The sequence below is a fragment of the Salmo salar genome, chromosome ssa03 (assembly GCF_905237065.1).
Source record: "Salmo salar chromosome ssa03, Ssal_v3.1, whole genome shotgun sequence".
In the NCBI taxonomy this organism is placed as follows: domain Eukaryota; kingdom Metazoa; phylum Chordata; class Actinopteri; order Salmoniformes; family Salmonidae; genus Salmo; species Salmo salar.
Window position 1 is genome coordinate 53,801,141 of NC_059444.1, and position 19,807 is coordinate 53,820,947.

General features: G+C 42.2%; 1 protein-coding gene across 1 annotated transcript in view; it reads right to left on the reverse strand.

Annotated features, from left to right (window-relative positions):
* lmx1al (LIM homeobox transcription factor 1, alpha-like) overlaps window positions 1–19,471 on the reverse strand; it is a 29,819-nt gene extending 10,348 nt beyond the window's left edge. Inside the window, exons 1-3 of the mRNA XM_014192693.2 lie at window positions 19,265–19,471; window positions 15,380–15,465; window positions 14,603–14,795 (exon numbers count right to left, since the gene is read on the reverse strand). Of these exons, the coding sequence (XP_014048168.2) occupies window positions 14,603–14,795; window positions 15,380–15,465; window positions 19,265–19,308 (323 nt within the window). The 5' untranslated portion in view covers window positions 19,309–19,471. The remainder of the gene's footprint in view (window positions 1–14,602; window positions 14,796–15,379; window positions 15,466–19,264) is intronic.
* Window positions 19,472–19,807: the final 336 nt, after the last annotated feature.

Here is a 19,807-nt window from a genome sequence, read left to right on the forward strand (position 1 = left end):
TATACAATGGCTAAGGGCTGTTCTTAACCACAACGCAACGTGGAGTGCCTGGATACAGCCCTTAGCCGTGGTATATTGGCAATATACCACAAACCCCCGAGGTACCTTATTGCTCTTATAAACTGGTTACCAACGTAATTAGAGCAGTAAAAAATGTTTTGTCATTCCCTATATCTGATATACCACGGCTGTCAGCCAATCAGCATTCAGGGCTCGAACCACCCCAGTTTATAATACAGTATGTAATAAATTATCTTCATGTTATAGATTGAAGAATGTGTAAAATGCAAAAACAAAATAACAGGTAGACAAATAAAATCTATCTGAAAATAATTGAAGGATTACATTGAAAACAGACCCAGCTGCTAGGTCAACTCAGAATGAGAGTAAAAAATACCCAACTGATGGTTAAATTAACCCATGTTTGGGTAATCCCAACAACCCCAAAAACAACTGGCTGGGTCAAAATAACCCAGCGTGTGTTCTGTCCAATACTTACCCAGTGCTGGGTTACCAAATAATCCAAATTGGGTTGTTTTTAACCCAGCATTTCTTGGAGTGTATGCGTCACAGACACGGTACATCACAGAACGGTGATATACAAACAGAAACAACTTGCAATCCCACACACACACGCAGATGGAAGCCATTTCCTTCAAAGCCTATGTGTTGAGCTATACGGTATGAATGACCCTCTGATTAGTATAAAATACAATATCAAGGTTTATTGCTAATGATTAGCAGACCAGTCTTTCCATACACTTTTCTTTTCTCAACTATTTACACTGTTCCTAATAATACTTGAGATACTCCATACTCCACATCTGATCTCGACTGAAAGATTTGACCCTTGAAAGACAGCTCAGATATGGCATAACATGACCAAATGGAATATACCTGCAAAGAGTAACGACTGAAAACTGTGCAGAACACTGTGCTTGATGCTTGGGAGAGTGTGAGAGGAGTGTGTGGATGTGTGCGAGGATATGGATGAGTCTCTGTGTGTGTGTGTGTGTATGTGTGTGTGTGTGTGTGTGTGTGTGTGTATATGTGTGTATATATGTGTGTGTGTGTGTGTGTGTGTGTGTGTGTGTGTGTGTGTGTGTGTGTGTGTGTGTGTGTGTGTTTAGATAAAACAGCTAATCCCCAGGCCACCAGAACGCAATATCCTGTCTAGTGGTTTCTCATTTCCTGTCTCTCTCTGGCGGAGCGGGATGCAAGGGGGAGGGAGCAGGGGGAGGGGAGGGGACCCGTTGCCCCAGAAACTGGAGATACAGCCCCCCGATTTGAGAATGTTGACACCGCTCTCTCTCTGCCTCTCTCTGTCTCTCTCCCTCCCTCCCTCTCTCGGGTCCACCCCCCCATCTTTTCTTTTCTCGCTCTTCTTTTATTATCTCAGATTTAATAACGGCGAGGCGAGCAGCTTGTTCTTCCATGAAACATTTATTAGCTGTCTGTAATGAAATTGTTGTGGGGGAGGCCAGATGATTGGGGCTCATCGGGCATTATGCAAAAACCGTGGCAATATTACTAGGGGCTGACAGAGACACACCTCACCTTCCTGCTCTTCTGTCTTCTCCTCCATGGCTTTCATCTTCTCCTAAATCTCCCTCTGTTGCTTTTATCCCATGCTCGCCCTCCGATCTGCAATTTATCTTCTCTATCAACTTTCTCCAACTTTCTTCTCGTTTTCAGTCATCTCTCTGTTCTCTTTCTGTCCTTTCTCTCTGCATAGCTTTGACACAATGCATGCCTTGATATAAATCACTGTGAGGTTCTGTCTCTCCATCTCTATTCTCTTCCTACCTCTTCTCTCTCTCTCGCTCTCCCGCATCACCTGTTGACCTGAGCTGGGAGGTGACGTGAGAACCCTTACTGTGTGTCTGGTGGAACAGAAGGACTGTCTGAAATAGCACCATTTTCCCTATATAGAGGCACTACTTTTGACCAGACTGTCAACCTATTCCCTATATAGTGCACTATAATGAAATACTTTAAATGCCATTTAATGTCATTTCAGATAGAGACAAGATATTGCGTTAAAAACCACAATACTACTCCTCAGTCTGGATATGGAGTACTAAACGTGGCTGTGTCTGTCTGTCTGACCATACCCCTGTGGACGACTGTGTATGAGCCAAGAGCAACAACATATCCCTAACACACTCCTACACTCCCTCAGACTGAACTATAGTGAGTGCAAACACATGGGATGAATTCCTAACAATTCTACAAATAATTCTTCAGAATGGATATCATTGGCTGCAATAGGCTATGCTTCGGTTCTGACTGTGTGCTGCATTGTACAGTAGGCTTCTGTATTGCTTGCTGTTTGGGGTTTTAGGCTGGGTTTCTGTACAGTACTTTTAAGATATCAGCTGATGTAAGAAGGGCTATATAAATACATTTGATTTGATTTAGGCTTGCTGCAGTTGTGTTGATCAATCAGCTTTGTGGGTTTTGGCATATCTTTTTTTAGCAGTATATATGTTTTAGCAGTATGGGGTAGAATGTCTTATGCTTGATTTAACCCATTCTTTCCACTGTGCATACTAACTATCCATCTCCTTGCACAGTTATACTGTATATTATGGTATATACAGAATATAACTATATACAGGTACTGTGCATATATAGTTCTTCTTTTAGGCTTGTCATCACTGGAGTGGCTGAGTACATTTGGTAATTAGCGCCGTGTCCAATCAACCCCCTCCCTCCATCCCACCTTCCCTCTCCTCCCGTCCTGAGACACAAAGAGGCGCTGAGCGGAGAGACGATTAAGAGAAAACGAGGGATAAACGGAGAGATAAACTGATTGGTGTCATCACTGCTATCAATCTCAACGAGCGGGAAATGAGGTTTGGAATTGAGAAATATTATTACAAACCAGACAGTGATGAACGAGGTAATGGAGAGAGGGGGAGCGAGAGAGGGAGGCGGGAGGAGCGTGAGGGGGACGGGTGGGAGAGATGCTGTATCTGTGTGGAAGACATGATTTCTCTGTTCTCAATCGCAGCATAGCACAACAGGGATTCCACGTAGAACCACGTAAGACGAGAAGGTGGACTTCTGGCCTGGCAGTTTGAGAGATTGTTGGGTCAGTGAACATTGGACTTGGCTGTGACTCTTGGGGTCTCCGCTCCCGTGTGACTGTGGGAGTCTCCCCTGCTCCAGACAGGGTCTCCCACCCCACAGAGTGATCTATTAGAGCCAGCATTGCAGGGCCAGAGGGTTGGGTCTAGCAGTTACCGGCGATACCACCTTGGGTGCCGTACTTTCCACACGAACCTCTCGCTATCATTTCCGGCCCCTCTCTCTACAATGTCTCTACTACTAAAAACATCGATGGTGTTTTACCACCAGCTATCGTGATACAGTGATAACCACTGTAGTGTTCTACGTGTTGATATCCACTCCATATGTGTGTGCAGTAGGAGCAGGCTATGTGCTGCTTGGTGGTGGTGGTGGTGGTGGTGGTGGGGGGGGGGGCCTCCCACTCCAGACTGATATTGAACCTGGGCTCCAGGCCCCTCCAGGCTCGAGTCGCCCGCCGGGCCCCCAGGGCGCAGGGCCTTTATTGGTCTGAGACCTGGGTCAGCCTGGAGACTCTGCTCTCTGTTGTTCTGTGGGAAGTGTGTGTGGAGTGTGTATGTGTGTGTGTGTGCGTATCAGAGTGTGACTGGGGGATACTGGAGAGTCTGGATGGGCAGCGGTCTGTGTCTCTTGGAAATTGTGTGCAGTAAACACACACACACACCTCTCGCCTAAGAAAAAAGGACAAATATGAAAATATTTGAAAACCATGGCTAGACAGAGATACCGTAGCGGGAGGAGGCAAACATCTAGGCACAGCAGAGTGGAACCAAATCAAATCAAACTTTATTTGTCACATGAGCTGAATACAACAGGTGTAGACCTTACAGTGAAATGCTTATTTACAGGCTCTAGTGCAAAAAAGGTGTTAGGTGAACAATAGGTAAGTAAAGAAATAAAACAACAGTAAAAAGACAGGCTATATACAGTAGTGAGGCTATAAAAGTGGCGAGGCTACATACAGACACCGGTTAGTCAGGCTGATTGAGGTAGTATGTACATGTAGATATGGTTAAAGTGACTATGCATATATGATGAACAGAGAGTAGCAGTAGCGTAAAAGAGGGCTTGGTGGGTGGTGGGTGGCGGGACACAATGCAGATAGCCCGGTTAGCCAATGTGCGGGAGCACTGGTTGTTCGGCCCAATTGAGGTAGTATGTAAATTAATGTATAGTTAAAGTGACTATGCATATATGATAAACAGAGAGTAGCAGCAGCGTAAAAAGAGGGGTTGGGGGGGCACACAATGCAAATAGTCCGGGTAGCCATTTGATTACCTGTTACCATGCTCCTCATGTAATGAGGAAACCTAACCCTAGCTTCAACCAATACCCTTACCCAAGCTTCAAGTCCACATCCCGGTTCAACCATAACCCTAAATCCAGCTCCAACCATAATCCCCCAACTCCGAATTCACAATTTAACCCCTGATTAGCTCCCCAAGCTAATACCTAGGCTTAGCTCAGCGGGCTAACACAGTCTTAGGACTAGCACAGGAGACCCAGTCAGTCACTACAAGGTCACTATTAGAGTGCTATGGGAATGATACAGTAAGGGCTCCATTCAATCAGATCGACTTTAGCCCGCGATAACCGACTTCTGCATAGCAGTATTATTGTTCTATTTAGGCGATGTCGGAGGTGGAACTGCGTTGGAACTGTCCAATCAGAAGCGGCTTCCCGTGTTATACCTATCGCAGACATGCGAATCGCATTTGTATAAACTGATCGAATCTATGCTTAAGTAAGAGATCATTTGCAATAACGTACAGCAGATAAAATAACTCAAACCAAAAGCCAAACCATCAGCAAACACATACAACTCCAGACCGCAAAGGGTTACAGCAAAAAAAACTGATCTCAAGCTTTCCACTATTTCTGCTAAATTCTTAGACTCACAAACACACACACACTCACCCCAAATTATCATACACACTCCTCCCGTACATCATGCAGTACACACACCTGCTCACGGTTGAGGGGGAGCCGGGGAGTGGTGTGTGTGTCTGTGTGTGTGTGTGTGTGTGTGTGTGTGTGTGTGAGGTGCTGATGGAGTGACTGCAGGGAACACAAGGAGACATTGTTACTGATCTTCTGAAGGTCACCAGTAAAGACGTGTGCCAAGTCTCTCACAGAGACAGACATATACTGTACTCACACTATATAGAGAGAGACTCATCATATACACACTATATTGTGCGGCAGGTAGCCTAGTGCGTTGGGCCAGTAACCGTAAAGGTTGCTGGACCGAATCCCCGAGCTGACAAGGTAAATATCTGTCGTCTTGCCCCTGAACAAGGCAGTTAACCCACTGTTCCCCGGTAGGCCATCATTGGAAATAAGAATTTGTTCTTAACTGACTTGCCTAGTTAAATAAAGGTTACATTTAAAAAATATAGAGAGAGAGACTCAACATATACACACTATACAGAGAGAGACTCAACATATACACACTATACAGAGAGAGACTCAACATATACGGTGCCTTGCAAAAGTATTCATCCCCTTTGGCTTTTTTCCTATTTTGTTGCATTACAACCTGTAATTTAAATAGGTTTATATTTGGATTTCATGTAATGGACATACAGAAATTTGACGACCCTCCCACTCTGTCTGCTGAATTCTTTCTCTTTGCTCTTGTTTTCCTTAATAGGATGTCAGTGGGCGGAGCCGGAAGGGTTGTCAGCGAAATGGGACACCTGGGCTCGGGTGTGTCCCAGGATAAATACACCTCTTCCCCATTGATTGGGGAGACTCTCTCCATGCAGACACACTGATAGATTTTGGTTGTGGCACCTTTTAACACCCTTCATTATCACTTTTATGCACGCAAACACTTACACTACTGATTACACACACCATTGTTAATTGTATTTAGTTTTCTTAATAAATATATTTTGTTATTCCTTATCCCCACTTTGTCTCCTTTTTGTTACGAACTTTGAGCCGGTTCGTGACAAGTGGAGGCTCGTCCGGGATCATAAGGTTGGTTCCTAGACATTTTAGCATGTAGCACTTTGTTGCATTACGAAGGACTAATACTAGTGTCGTTGGGCGTTGTATGCGTGTTGTGTTTGGGAGAAAACGTGGAGTTAATGTTTGAAAACTCTGTAGGTGCTTTGTTTGCATCTTTTGGTTACAGCTTTTGAGTTGTAATGTTTAATGCCCAGTATTGGCTGCCTTTTTTTGTTTGTTTGGGTAACTTGCCACTGCGGTGGCTAGTTGGTTGTGTGCTGCGTTGGAAAGAGTATATTGGTTAGTTTCCAGGCCCCTGCCCATGCTGGAGACTCTTGCTCTACCTGCTGTTGGGACATCGGTCTGAGGTGAGTACAATCGGCTATGTACCTCAGTGGGAGATTTGGGTAGGGTAGTGAAACTTGCTATAGCCTTTCTTTTTCCCCTGTTAGGCTTAGCGACGTGTTACACTTTGGGGTACGTTGGGCATGGTTATTTTGTTTATTTGTGTGGTGTCCGTGGACTGAGCAGTTGTCTCTGGGGCACATCTGTGGCATGGGGGGAATCTGCCAGCTTGCTGGGTTTTTTTTTCCCCTTGCCAGTGGGCTACAGTGCGTAATTACCCACCGCAAATCCGCACGAAGACTAGGGTTGAGTTACTGTAGGTTTTGGGGAAGCTCCATATATATCTCATCTCTCTTCTGTGGTGCCCAGTGTGGTTGTCATTTATCTTCTAGTGGTCCGGTCTGGTGTGCTCAGCAGGGGGTAAGAGCGAGATTTTTTTTTTGTATTTACTTGTGACTATGACGTCTAATGTAGACGTGTTCATTCGCTTTCCATCAGAGGAACTGTTAAAATGATGTACTAAAGAACAGCTGTTGAAGATCGCTGAACACTACAAAATTGAAATGAGTGATGAATGTCTAAAAAAATGTTGGTGTTGCCAAAATGTAATTAGAAGGACCCTGAGATGTTCTTTTCGTTGGAGCTTGTTGCTGACGTGCTCTTGTGCACCCTGTTCCTGAATGTTTCCGTGACTGACCATTGTTTGGTACTGTCCTTTTTCTGTCGTTCCTGTCAGTTCCCTTCTGGACTTGTTTTCTTCTTTCCTCTTAAACGTTGCTTCCTGTGTGCGAAGGTTGCTGGGGAAAGTGGAAGTGTGAACATGTACCCCCTCGTCAATTTGGGACGCAGAGGCTGGGTCAATTTGGGACGCAGAGGCTGGGTCAATTTGGGACGCAGAGGCTGGGTCAATTTGGGACGCAGTTTTCCGAGTTCCTTGTTGGTCCCTAGTTTTATGGGGGAGTGACGACCCTCCCACTCTGTCTGCCGAATTCTTTCTCTTTGCTCTCATTTTCCTTAATAGGATGTCAGTGGGTGGAGCCAGGAGGGTCATCAGCGAAATGGGACACCTGGGCTCGGGTGTGTCCCAGGATAAATACACCTCATTCATTGGGGAGACTCTCGCTCCATGCAGACAGACATAGATTTTGGTTGTGGCATTTTTGTGGCCGTTTGTTTGCTTTGGCACCTTTCAACACCCCTCATTATCACAGTTATGCACGCAAACACTCGCTTACAATACTGATTACTGGCTACACAAACCATTGTTGATTGTATTTAGTTTACTTCAGTTAATAAATATATTTTGTTATTCCTTATCTCCACTTTGTCTCCCTTGTTATGAACTTCGAGCTGGTTCGTGACACAATAGTCCAAATGGGTGAGGTGAACTGAAGAAAATTACTTTTTTTAAACCAAAATAATCTACATTTTTACTGAAGTTGTGCGGGCATATGTATTCACCCCTTTGCTATAAAGCCCCTAAATAAGATCTGGTGCAAACAATTACCTTCAGAAGTCACATAATTAGTTAGATTGCACACAGGTGGACTTTAATTAAGTGTCACATGATCTCAGTATACCGTTGAAGTCAAAGTTTACATACACCTTAGCCAAATACATTTAAACTCAATTTTTCACAATTACTGACATTTAATCCTAGTAAAAATGTATTGTCTTAGGTCAGTTAGGATCACCACCTTATTTTAAGAATGTGAAATGTCAGAATAATAGTAGAGAATGATTTATTTCAGATTTTATTTTGTTCATCACATTCCCAGTGGATCAGAAGTTTACATACACTCAATTAGTATTTGGTAGCATTTCCTTTAAATTGTTTAACTTGGATCAAACGTTTTGGGTAGCCTTCCACAAGCTCCCCACAATAAGTTGGGTGACTTTTTTTCCCCCCTCCTGACAGAGCTGGTGTAACTGGGTCAGGTTTGTAGGCCTCCTTGCTCACACACTTTTTCAGTTCTGCCCACAAATTTTTTACAGGATTGAGGTCAGGGCTTTGTGATGGCCAATACCTTGACTTTGTTGTCAAGTATGCTTGGGGTCATTTTCCAATTGGAAGACCCATTTGCGATCAAGCTTTAATTTCCTGACTGATGTCTTGAGATGTTGCGTCAATATATCCACATAATTTCCCTTCCTCATGATGCCATCTATTTTGTGAAGTGCACAAGTTCCTCCTGCAGCAAAGCACCCCACAACATGATGCTGCCACCCCCGTGCTTCATGGTTGGGATGGTTTTCTTTGGCTTGAAAGCCTCCCCCTTTTTCCTCCAAACATAACAATGGCCAAACAGTACTATTTTTGTTTATAGCCCTTCAGGTTCTGTCGATATAGGACTCCATTTTACTGTGGATATAGATACTTTTGTACCTGATTCCTCCAGTACCTTCACAAGGTCCTTTGCTGTTCTGGGATTGATTTGCACTTTTCGCACCAAAGTAAGTTTATCGCTAGGAGACAGAACACATCTCCTCCCTGAGCGGTATGACGGCTGCATGGTCCCAAGGATGAACCAGACTTGTGGTCTACAATTTTTTTTTTCTGAGGTCTTGGCTGATTTCTTTAGATTTTTCCCATGATGTCAAGCAAAGAGGCACTGAGTTTGAAGGTAGTCCTTGAAATACATCCACAGGTACACCTCCAATTGACTCAAATGATGTCAATTAGCCTATCAGAAGCTTCTAAAGCCATGACATTGTTTTCTGGAGTTTTCCAAGCTGTTTAAAGGCACAGTCAACTTAGTGTATGTAACTTCTGACCCACTGGAATTGTGATAGATTATTTCACTGTCTGTAAACAATTGTTGGAAGAATTACTTGTGTCATGCACAAAGTAGATGTATTAACCGACATGCCAAAACTATAGTTTGTTAACAAGAAATTTGGAGTGGTTGAAAAAAGAGTTATAATGACTCCAACCTAAGTGTATGTAAACTTCCGACTTCATCTGTATATACACCTGTTCTGAAAGGCCCCAGAATCTGCAACACCACTAAGTAAGGTGCACCGCCAAGCAAGCGGCACCATGAAGACCAAGGGGCTCTCCAAATAGGTCAGGGACAAAGTTGTGGATAAGTACAGATCAGGGTTGGGTTATAAAAAAAATATCAAACTTTGAACATCCCACAGAGCGCCATTAAATCCATTATTAAAAAATTGAAAGAATATGGCACCACAACAAACCTGCCAAGAGAGAGGGCCGCCCACCAAAACTCACGGACCAGGCAAAGAGGGCATTAATCAGAGAGGCAACAAAGAGACCAAAGATAACCCTGAAGGAGCTGCAAAGCTCCACAGCGGAGATTGGAGTATCTGTCCATAGGTCCACTTTAAGCCGTACACTCCACAGAGCTGGGTATTACAGGAGAGTGGCCAGAAAAAAGCCAATGCTTAAAGAAAAAAATAAGGAAACACTTTTGGTGTTCGCCTAAAGGCATGGGGAGACCCCCAAATATGTGGAAGGTACTCTGGTCAGATGAGACTAAAATGTTGCTTCTTGGCCATCAAGGAAAATGCTATGTCTGGCACAAACCCAACACCTCTCGTCACCCCAAAAACACCACCCCCACAGTGAAGCATGGTGGTGGCAGCATCATGCTGTGGGGATGTTTTTCATCGGCAGGGACTGGAAAACTGGTCAGAATTGAAGGAATGATGGATGGTGCTAAATACAGGGAATTTCTTGAGAGAAACCTGTTTCAGTCTTCCAGAGATTTGAGACTGGGACGGAGGTTCACCTTCCAGCAGGACAATGACCCTAAGCATACTTCTAAAGCAACACTCAAGTGGATTATGGGAAAACATTTAAATGTCTTGGAATGGCCTAGTCAAAGCCCAGACCTCAATCCAATTGAGAATCTGTAGTATGACTTAAAGGTTGCTGTACAGCAGCGGAACCCATTCAACTTGAAGGAGCTGGAGCAGTTTTGCCTTGAAGAATGGGAAAAAATCCCAGGGGCTAGATGTGCCAAGCTTATAGAGACACACTACGAGACTTGCGGCTGTAATTGCTGCAAAAGGTGGCTCTACAAAGTATTGACTTTGGGGGGGTGAATAGTTATGCACGCCCAAGTTCTCCGTTTTTTTGTCTTATTTCTTGTTTGTTTCACAATAAAAAAATATTTGGCATCTTCAAAGTGGTAGGCATATTGTGTAAATCAAATGATACAAACCCCCAATAAATACATTTTCATTCCAGGTTGTAAGGCAACAAAATAGGAAAAATGCCAAGGGAGTGAATACTTTCGCAAGCCAATGCACACACTTTATAGAGAGAGACTCAACATATACACACTATATAGAGAGAAAGTCACACACACACATTGATATGATATATATATATATATATATCATTCAAAAGTTTGGGGTCACTTAGAAATGTCCTTGTTTTTGAAAGAAAAGCAAAAAATTGTGTCCATTAAAATAACATCAAAATTGTTGTTCATGTTTTAAATGTCTATTGTAGCTGGAAAGCATTTTTTATGGAATATCTACACAGGCGTACAGAGGCCCATTATCAGCAACCATCACTCCTGTGTTCCAATGGCACGTTGTGTTAGCTAATCCAAGTTGATCATTTTAAAAGGCTAATTGATCATTAGAAAACCCTTTTGCAATTATGTTAGCACAGCTGAAAACTGTGGTTCTGATTAAAGAAGCAATAAAACTGGCCTTTTTTAGATTAGTTGAGTATCTGGAGCATCAGCATTTGTGGGTTCGATTACAGGCTCAATTTGGCCAGAAACAAATAACTTTCTTCTGAAACTCGTAAGTCTATTCTTGTTCTGAGAAATGAAGGCTATTCCATGCGAGAAAATGCCAAGAAACTGAAGATCTCGTACAATGCTGTGTACTACTCCCTTCACAGAACAGCGCAAACTGGCTCTAACCAGAATAGAAAGAGGAGTGGGAGGCCCAGATGCACAACTGAGCAAGAGGACAAGTACATTAGAGTGTCTAGTTTGAGAAACAGATGCCTCACAAGTCCTCAACTGGCAGCTTCATTAAATAGTACCCGCAAGGTCAACAATAAAGAGGCGACTCCAGGATGCTGGCCTTCAGAGTTCCTCTGTCCAGTGTCTGTGTTCTTTTGCCCATATTAATCTTTTATTTTTATTGGCCAGTCTGAGATATGGCTTTTTCATTTGCAACTCTGCAATACACACCCCTAGACTTTTTCAACATTTTGTTGTGTTACAGTCTGCATTTAAAATTGATTATTTTGAGATGTGTCCCTGGCCTACACACAATACCCCATAATGTCAAAGGGAATTATGTTTTTAGACATTTTTACAAATTAATAAAAAATGTAAAGCTGAAATGTCTTAAGTCAATAAGTATTCAACCACTTTGTTATGGCAAGCCTGAATAAGTTCAGGAGTGAAAATGTGCTGAACAAGTCACATAAGTTGCATGGACTCATTCTGTGTGCAATAATAGTGTTCAACATGATTTTTGAAGGACTACCTCATCTCTGTACCCCACACATACAATTATCTGTAAGGTCCCTCAGCCAAGCAATGAATTTCAAACACAGATTCAACCACAAAGACCAGGGAGGTTTTCCAATGCCTCGCAAATAAGGGCACCTACTGGTAGGTGATTAAAAAAAAGCATATATTGAATATCCCTTTGAGCATGGTGAAGATATTAATTACACTTTGGATAGTATACTCCCAGTCACTACAAAGATACAGGCGTTCTTCCTAACTCAGTTGCCGAAGAGGAAGGAAACCGCTCAGGGATTTCACCATGAAGCTAATGATAACTTTAAAACAGATACAGAGTATAGTGGCTGTGATAGGATGAAAACTGAGGATGGATCAACAACATTGTAGTTACTCCACAATATTAACCTAATTGACATAGTCAAAAGAAGGAAGCTTGTACAGAATAAAAAAAGACTCAAAAAATGCATCCTATTTGCAACAAGGCACTAAAGTAATACCGCAAAAAATGTGGCAAAGAAATTGACTTTGTTATGTTTGGGGAAAATCCAACACAACACATCACAGAGTACCACTCTTCATTTTCAAGCATGGTGGTGGCTGCATCATGTTATGGGTATGCTCGTCATCAGCAAGGACTAGGGAGTTTTTTAGGATAAAAAGAAATGGAATAGAGCTAGCAGAGGCAAAATCTTAGAGGAAAACCTGGTTCAGTCTGCTTTCCTAGAAAATAAAGGAAAGCCGCACACTCTAAGAGCTCAGATGCAAAAATTTAATCACCAACGTTTCGACAGCGAAGCTGTCTTCATCAGGGTATCATCAAACACTGCGAGATGAGTCATTTATATAGTGTCAAAAGACACACAGGTGTTTGTAATCATGGCCAAGTATGGCCTAATATCATTGGTTAACTCAAATATTTAAAAAAATGGCATACAAAGAACATACAAAAAGACAAACAAATGGATAGCATACGATCATAGCATTTGTAGTCTAAAATGTATCTAACAAACAATTACAATGGCAAAATCACAATTATCACAAGAATGGCTTCAGATCAAAGTCTATGTTGAGACCGAAGGGAGCAAGGGTCTTTAAATTAAAGATCCAGGCAGCCTCTCGTTTCAACAATAAATTATCAAGGTCACCCCCTCTCCTCGGGAGGGTGACATGTTCGATACCAATATAACGCAGAGACGAAATCGGATGGTTTGCTTCCAAAAAGTGGGCCGCAACTGGGTAAGTTAAGTTTTTGCACCTAATGGTGCTACGATGCTCTGAGATACGTACTTTAGTCTGCTTTCCAACAGAGACCAGGATATAAATTCACCTTTCAGCATGACAATAACCTAAAACACAATGCCAAATATAGTTGCTTACCAAGACAACATTGAATGTTCCTGAGTGGTACATCTATGGCAACACTTGGCTGTCTAGCAATGATCAACAACCAACTTGACAGAGCTCGAAGAATTTCAAAAAAAATTTATGTGCAAATATTGTGCAATCCAGGTGTGCAAAGCTCTTCGAGACTTACCCCAGAAAGACTCACAGCTGTAATCGCTGCCAAATGTGATTCTAACATGTATAGACTCAGGGGGTTGAATACTTATATAATCAAGATATAGTTGTGTGTTTTTCATGAATGTTTCACAAAAAATATAATTTTTCTTCCACCTTGACATTACAGAGTAATTTGTGTAGATCATTGACAATTAAATCAATTTTAATCCCACCTTGAAACACAACAAAACGTGGGAAAAGTAATGTGGTATGATTACTTTCTGAAGGCACTGTAGAGGGAGTGAGACAGTGAACTCATCAACTCAACACCATTTCATATCTGTCGCCCTCCTATTCCCCCCACTAACACCTCACCCAAATTACCCTGTAACGGTACACACACTCATCTTAGTTTTCAAGTTGGGAATTGTAAAACATCATTTCCAAAGACGCAGCAACTGAGAGAACTTCTCTACTACTCTCTCTCACTTTCTCTTCATAACCTCTCAGTCTCCACTCTATATCCCTCTTCACCTATCCCTCTGTCTCTCCTCTCCCTTCTCTCCTCCCTATCCTCTCTCCCAACTCTCCCTCCCTTTTCCCCCCCCTCTCTCCTCCAGATGTCTGCTACAGTGGGAGAGTCTGTGCGGCTGGACGTCGTCTGACACTTTTCACAACAATGATAACAACCTGCCGGCTACGTCCTTCAGCCGTCCGTCCCTGGGGATCTCACGCCCGCGCACAAGTCGAATGCACACACGACCACACAAGTACACACAAACCCAGACGGACAAACCGACCCCCAGACTGATTAAAAACTCCAAGTCATATTTATCAGAGAGGAAAGTGTGGAGCTAACTTAAAGCCTCGCTAATAGCAATCCAGCGTTTCATGTATATACCCACCAAACATTCAGGGACTAGTGTCTGCAGGTTTTAATTGTTCCTTTCAGTTAAGACCTAGACAACCAGGTGAGGGGAGTTCTTTACTAATGTAACCTTAATTCATCAATCAAGTACTCTGCCCTCCATGGAATGAGTTTGACACATTTTACATCTGTTCTGTCACTTATTCCATATAGACCAGTTCCTATAAGCCCCTAAATAATTGTTGTTCTATCCCGAGACCAGCACACCTGATTCAGGAGGGGCACAAGGACTAGGTGACAAAACACTGATTAAGACAATGCCAACACTAAGGTTTGTGTGTCTTTTGGGATTTTAGTAGTATTGACGTTCTCTTACTTTTCGTAGTCATGCTTGCAATAGAGCAGACGGTCTCTGCAGTAGCACGTCCCACTGAGTGCGCTCAGACACACCGCACACTTGACGCAGGTCTCGTGCCACGAGCGCTCGTTGACACGCAGCAGGAAGCGGTCGGCAATGGGCGACTCACACCCCGCACACACCTCGCCCCCTCCGCCCCTGTGTTCTGAACCTGAGGGGAGAGGGGGACACAGGAGAATGGGGATACCTAGTCAGTTGCACAACTGAATGCATTCTACCCAAATATTGCTTCCGCATTTAACCCAACCCATCTGAATCAGTGAGGTGCAGGGGGGCTGCCTTAATCGAAGTCCATGTCATCGGGTATAGTGTGTGTGTGTGTGTGTGTGTGTGTGTGTGTGTGTGTGTGTGTGTGTGTGTGTGTGTGTGTGTGTGTGTGTGTGTGTGTGTGTGTGTGTGTGTGCGTGTGCGTGTTCAGACCTGTAAATGTCAAGCAGAGCTTGAAAAAAAAGAATACAATTCAGTATTACTTCCCAGCAAGGTCCAGGATTTCTTTTTTATGACAAAAATAGTAATACAAATAATAAATACAAATGAAAATGTATCACATATCATATGTATTACATATTTATCATATATTTTTCCCATTTATAACATATAAAGTTGACAATGTAAAAGTTTCTGTCACTATAACCTTTGAAATTTCAATGGATATTTATTTCATTATTAGACTATAATGCTAAAATCATTATGTGCCAGTCAGGCTCAAGACGTCAGTCCCATTTCACTCCTCACCGAATGGCGTGGAGGCTGGAGGCTGCTGAAGACATGATTGGGTCTCCTCTGTTTTCATCCCGGCCCTCCTTCCTTCGTCGTGTTCGCTGGACGAGAAGGAGGAAAGAGAAAGGGGACAGTTACCCTCTAAATATCAAGCCTACAGACAACAAGTGTGTAGAGAGAAAAAATAGAGGACAGATTGTCGTCGACGAAAAGTGAGAAAGAGTATATACCGTAAGGGGGAAATAAAACGCATCAAAAGTCAATGAAAGAAAGACACGTAGGCTATAGGCCTAAACATGACCGTGGATATTATATTTCAGTGTCCTCTTGAAAACATACTTAATATCCAATTTATAAATTAATTACATGAACAGTCGCCCTGCAATGCGCACATATTGCAACAGGAATAATATAGAATAGAAATATTGCCGTGGATTGGATAAATGATTAGGAAATTAAATAAATGTGCTAGGCCTAATAGGCTACTCAATTCGGTCTACTCAACAGAGTTTTAAACACCTGACACACTGAGATTGAACGATGGAGCCGAAGGTGGTGTGTGGCCCTATTCCTGTTTATTTACTTGCATCATGTGATACCCGAAGTCAGATTGGGGGTGGAACCGGAGATCTGGCCTTGGCCTAATCTTGACCAAAAACTGGTCGGGATTTAAACCCCGTGACCTGCTGACGCCACACGGCCACACAAACGCATAAATGGAGGGTGGGGTGGGGGGGTAATGTTGATAATGTTGTCGAATACAATTCATAGAAATGTATGAAATCTATCTAAATTCCAACTAAAGCATGGGGATTCATTAATATACTTTGAATAATAATACCAATATTAATAATAATACGCTAATAATACTGTTAATAATAGAATAATACAAATAATAATAATATGATAATACATTTACTAATGGTGTGGTAGACTATAGAATTGTTCATTCACGCCACTTAGTCTTGGATTTCTCAAGCCTATTCCATGAACACAAACTTAATCTACATAAATCGTGACATTTCAAGAATGCACTGTATTCAATAGGCCTATTGAAACATAGCGAGAACATGTTTATTTGTTAATTGACAATATTCCAAATCAAAGCGACATTAAGTTTGTTTTTTATGAATATTTATGATTTAGAACGCCTAAATCTAATTCCCGCCAATATCCTACATTTCGAAAGGAACTAACCGTTCTGAATGACCAATTTAATTTAAATATATTATTTATCAATTATTGGGTTATCAGATAACAATTCTTAATCGAATATGAAGCTTACCGTGGGCTACCTGTTCATGAAATGACCTGATAGACTTTCAAGATACATTTGCTCTCATTGGAGGAATGAGGGTGTCACTGCTTCGAATAAAAATAAAAGAAAAAAAAAAATTAAACCTGAAAAATCATCAAGAAATATGAATCATAATTGATGTAGGCTATAATGTAATTTACACCGTCATTACAAATCGAAATAATTATTAGGCCTATGTGTTGAATTAAGGATTGCAATATCGAACAAAATAGCCTACTAAATCAAATAATTTAGGCCTATGCATGTGCATAGACTACAGAACTGTATCCAATAACTTCACAAATATGTATTTCAATTGATTATTATCCAAATGATCACAACAGTGATTACAAGATAGGCTATAATATTAGAAAACCACATAAACCAATAAAATCTCTTGAAAAACAAATAGGGAATATTATTTTGTTTTCCCGACCAAGTGCTATAATGGACACTATCTGTCATAGAATGTGAGCCTTGTTGTTGCCTTGCTTGTGCCAAAGCGCGTGCGTCTCTATTCGTCTATTTCTGAGAGCACATAACTGATTGCAATTTCATGTCTATTATTCATAACTGTGTAAGGGTCATGCAGACTAATACTGTGGACCAGAACGGTATATCCATAAACTACTATCAAATCAAATCAAATTGTATTAGTCACATGCGCCGAATACAACAGGTGTAGACCTTACAGTGAAATGCTTACTTACGAGCCCCTAACCAACAATGCAGTTGAAAAAAAAAATACGAATAAGAAATAAAAGTAACAAGTATTTAAAGAGCAGCAGTAAAGTAACAATAGCGAGACTATATACAGGGGGGTACCCGTACAGAGTCAATGTGCGGGGGCACCAGTTAGTCGAGGTAATCGAGGTAATATGTACATGTAGGTATAATTATTAAAGTGGCTATGCATAGATGATAACAACAGAGAGTAGCGGCGGTGTAAAAAAAAAAAGGGGGGGGGGGGGGGCAATGCAAATACTCTGGGTAGACATTTGAATAGATGTTCAGGAGTCTTATGGCTTGAGGGTAGAAGCTGTTTAGAAGCCTCTTGGACCTAGACTTGGCGCTCCGGTACCGCTTGCCATGCGGTAGCAGAGAGAACAGTCTAGGATGGCTGGAGTCTTTGACTGGAGTCTATCCGATGAGCTTTGCGTTATACCGATAATATACTGGACAAAACTGAAGGGGCACCTGGTTTAGTCTCATTTTGCGGCCCCTCTAAATAAAAAGCATAGGCCTATCAAAAGCTGTAGGCCCTGTGTAGTGACAGGGCTATCAAAGCTTTAAAATATGTTCTGTTAACACCAAAGTCTGGGGAATGTGCTCGGTAGGCCAAAAATTAAAGCGTTGTGTGAAGTTGTAGGTTAAGGTTAGGGTCAGGTAAGGTTTATGGTTAAGGTTTAGGGTAGGGTTTAGGGTAGGGATGTCACAAGGATCGCGGATAGCACTAACAATGAAAGATTGCCAGCAAATGCGGTGCATATAGGCTATGTCGTCGATTTTCGTGGAGCTATGTTATTACCGCATCATCATCATCATCACACGTTCACAATAAAGCTAATCACCATTTGATATCATATTTTCCCGTATATTTCCCCATTATATTCACATAACTAGGCTACCACTGCCTTTTTCAATTTGCGTCTCCCTGTAGCCTATATTCTCCACAACATGTTCATATAAAAATGTGTAGGCTACTGTTAGACAAATATTTGTTTGTTTGGGATAAATAGTATATTTCTTTATAGGCTAATAGCAGCCCACATTTCTGCAACTCATTGGAGAGACATGCCTACATTGACATTTCGGACCATTGGCTCCAACCGAGGTTGTGGCTATTATCTCGATGAGGAGCGAGACTCAATCATCATCATCATCATCATCATCAGCATACAGGTAGACATGGGAAAGGCCAGCGGTTTTCAAATCCCTCAACGGGGACCGCCAGATGTTCCACAGTCGTGTTGTAGCCCTGAACTAGTTTACCTCATCAAGGGCTTGATAATTAGCTGACGAGGTGAATGAGGTGTGCTAGCTCTTGAATAGTTTACATTTTGGAAGGGGCTGGGTTCTCGGGGTTCCTGATGAGAGCTTTGAAAAGCCCTGAGATAGGCTATAATCATTAAAAAATATATCGATAAGGACTAAAGGTTTGCTATGGACCGCAAGCCTATAATAAGACAGAAAATGTATCTCGACAACTTTACCATTCAACAAAAGATTAAAGTCAAATATTACAAAACTATTTGGGTATTTATGTTAAAGTTGATGTTAAAGTTGATAGGCCTACAAATAGGAAATGATGTGGGCTAGTCAAATTGCAGATTAGGCTACAGGCGATATGCAACACATAACCTACACTTCGATAAAAGTCAAACCTTTGGAGGAATTCCCATGAGCCTCAAATAATACCATCAAGAAACCGACGTAGGATCCCTCCTATTTCCAAGGGAGAATAAGACACGTAAAGGGGGTGGCCTGGTTAAATGTGATGAAAAATGTAACACTTCATATTGGCAACATATCTGCAAATTGATGTTGGCAACGCACCGACAACCTGTCGACGCGTTTTGGATGTTGGCGGCGGACGCACATACCTTGAGGTGAAACACACTCCTTCCGAAACCTCTATCGGTAGCATTAAAATAACATAAGACTAGTCGGTCCGTGGACGTGCACGCGTCGTATAGTCCTATTTCAAACTCCAGACAGCGAACAGCAGCAAAATAGCTTCATGTAAAGGCAAACTATTCTATTGTGCTCTCGTTTCTCCCCGTCGCTCTGAAGCGGACTGTGCGCCCGGAGTTCGGTGTGCACAATACTGTGGAAGGAGGGGAGGGGAGGGGGGGGGGGGGGAGGGGGGGGTCGGGGGAGCAGGAGAAACGGCGACGGTTCTTAAGGTGAGGGGGTGTATGACGTAGTGATAATGTGCTGTGCTGGAATAAGGTGTTTGCATGTGGTGGAGATGGAGACTGGATAATAAGGAATCACCATCGGGTGATGAATGTTGTTCTTTTTAGATAAATTGGATTGTTTTAACAAAACCATCAGGCATTAGCATTGACATTAAAATGACTTTCAATAAAATTCACAGTAAAAATAAATAAGCCATTGACCATCAATGCGTAGCTTACACGTTA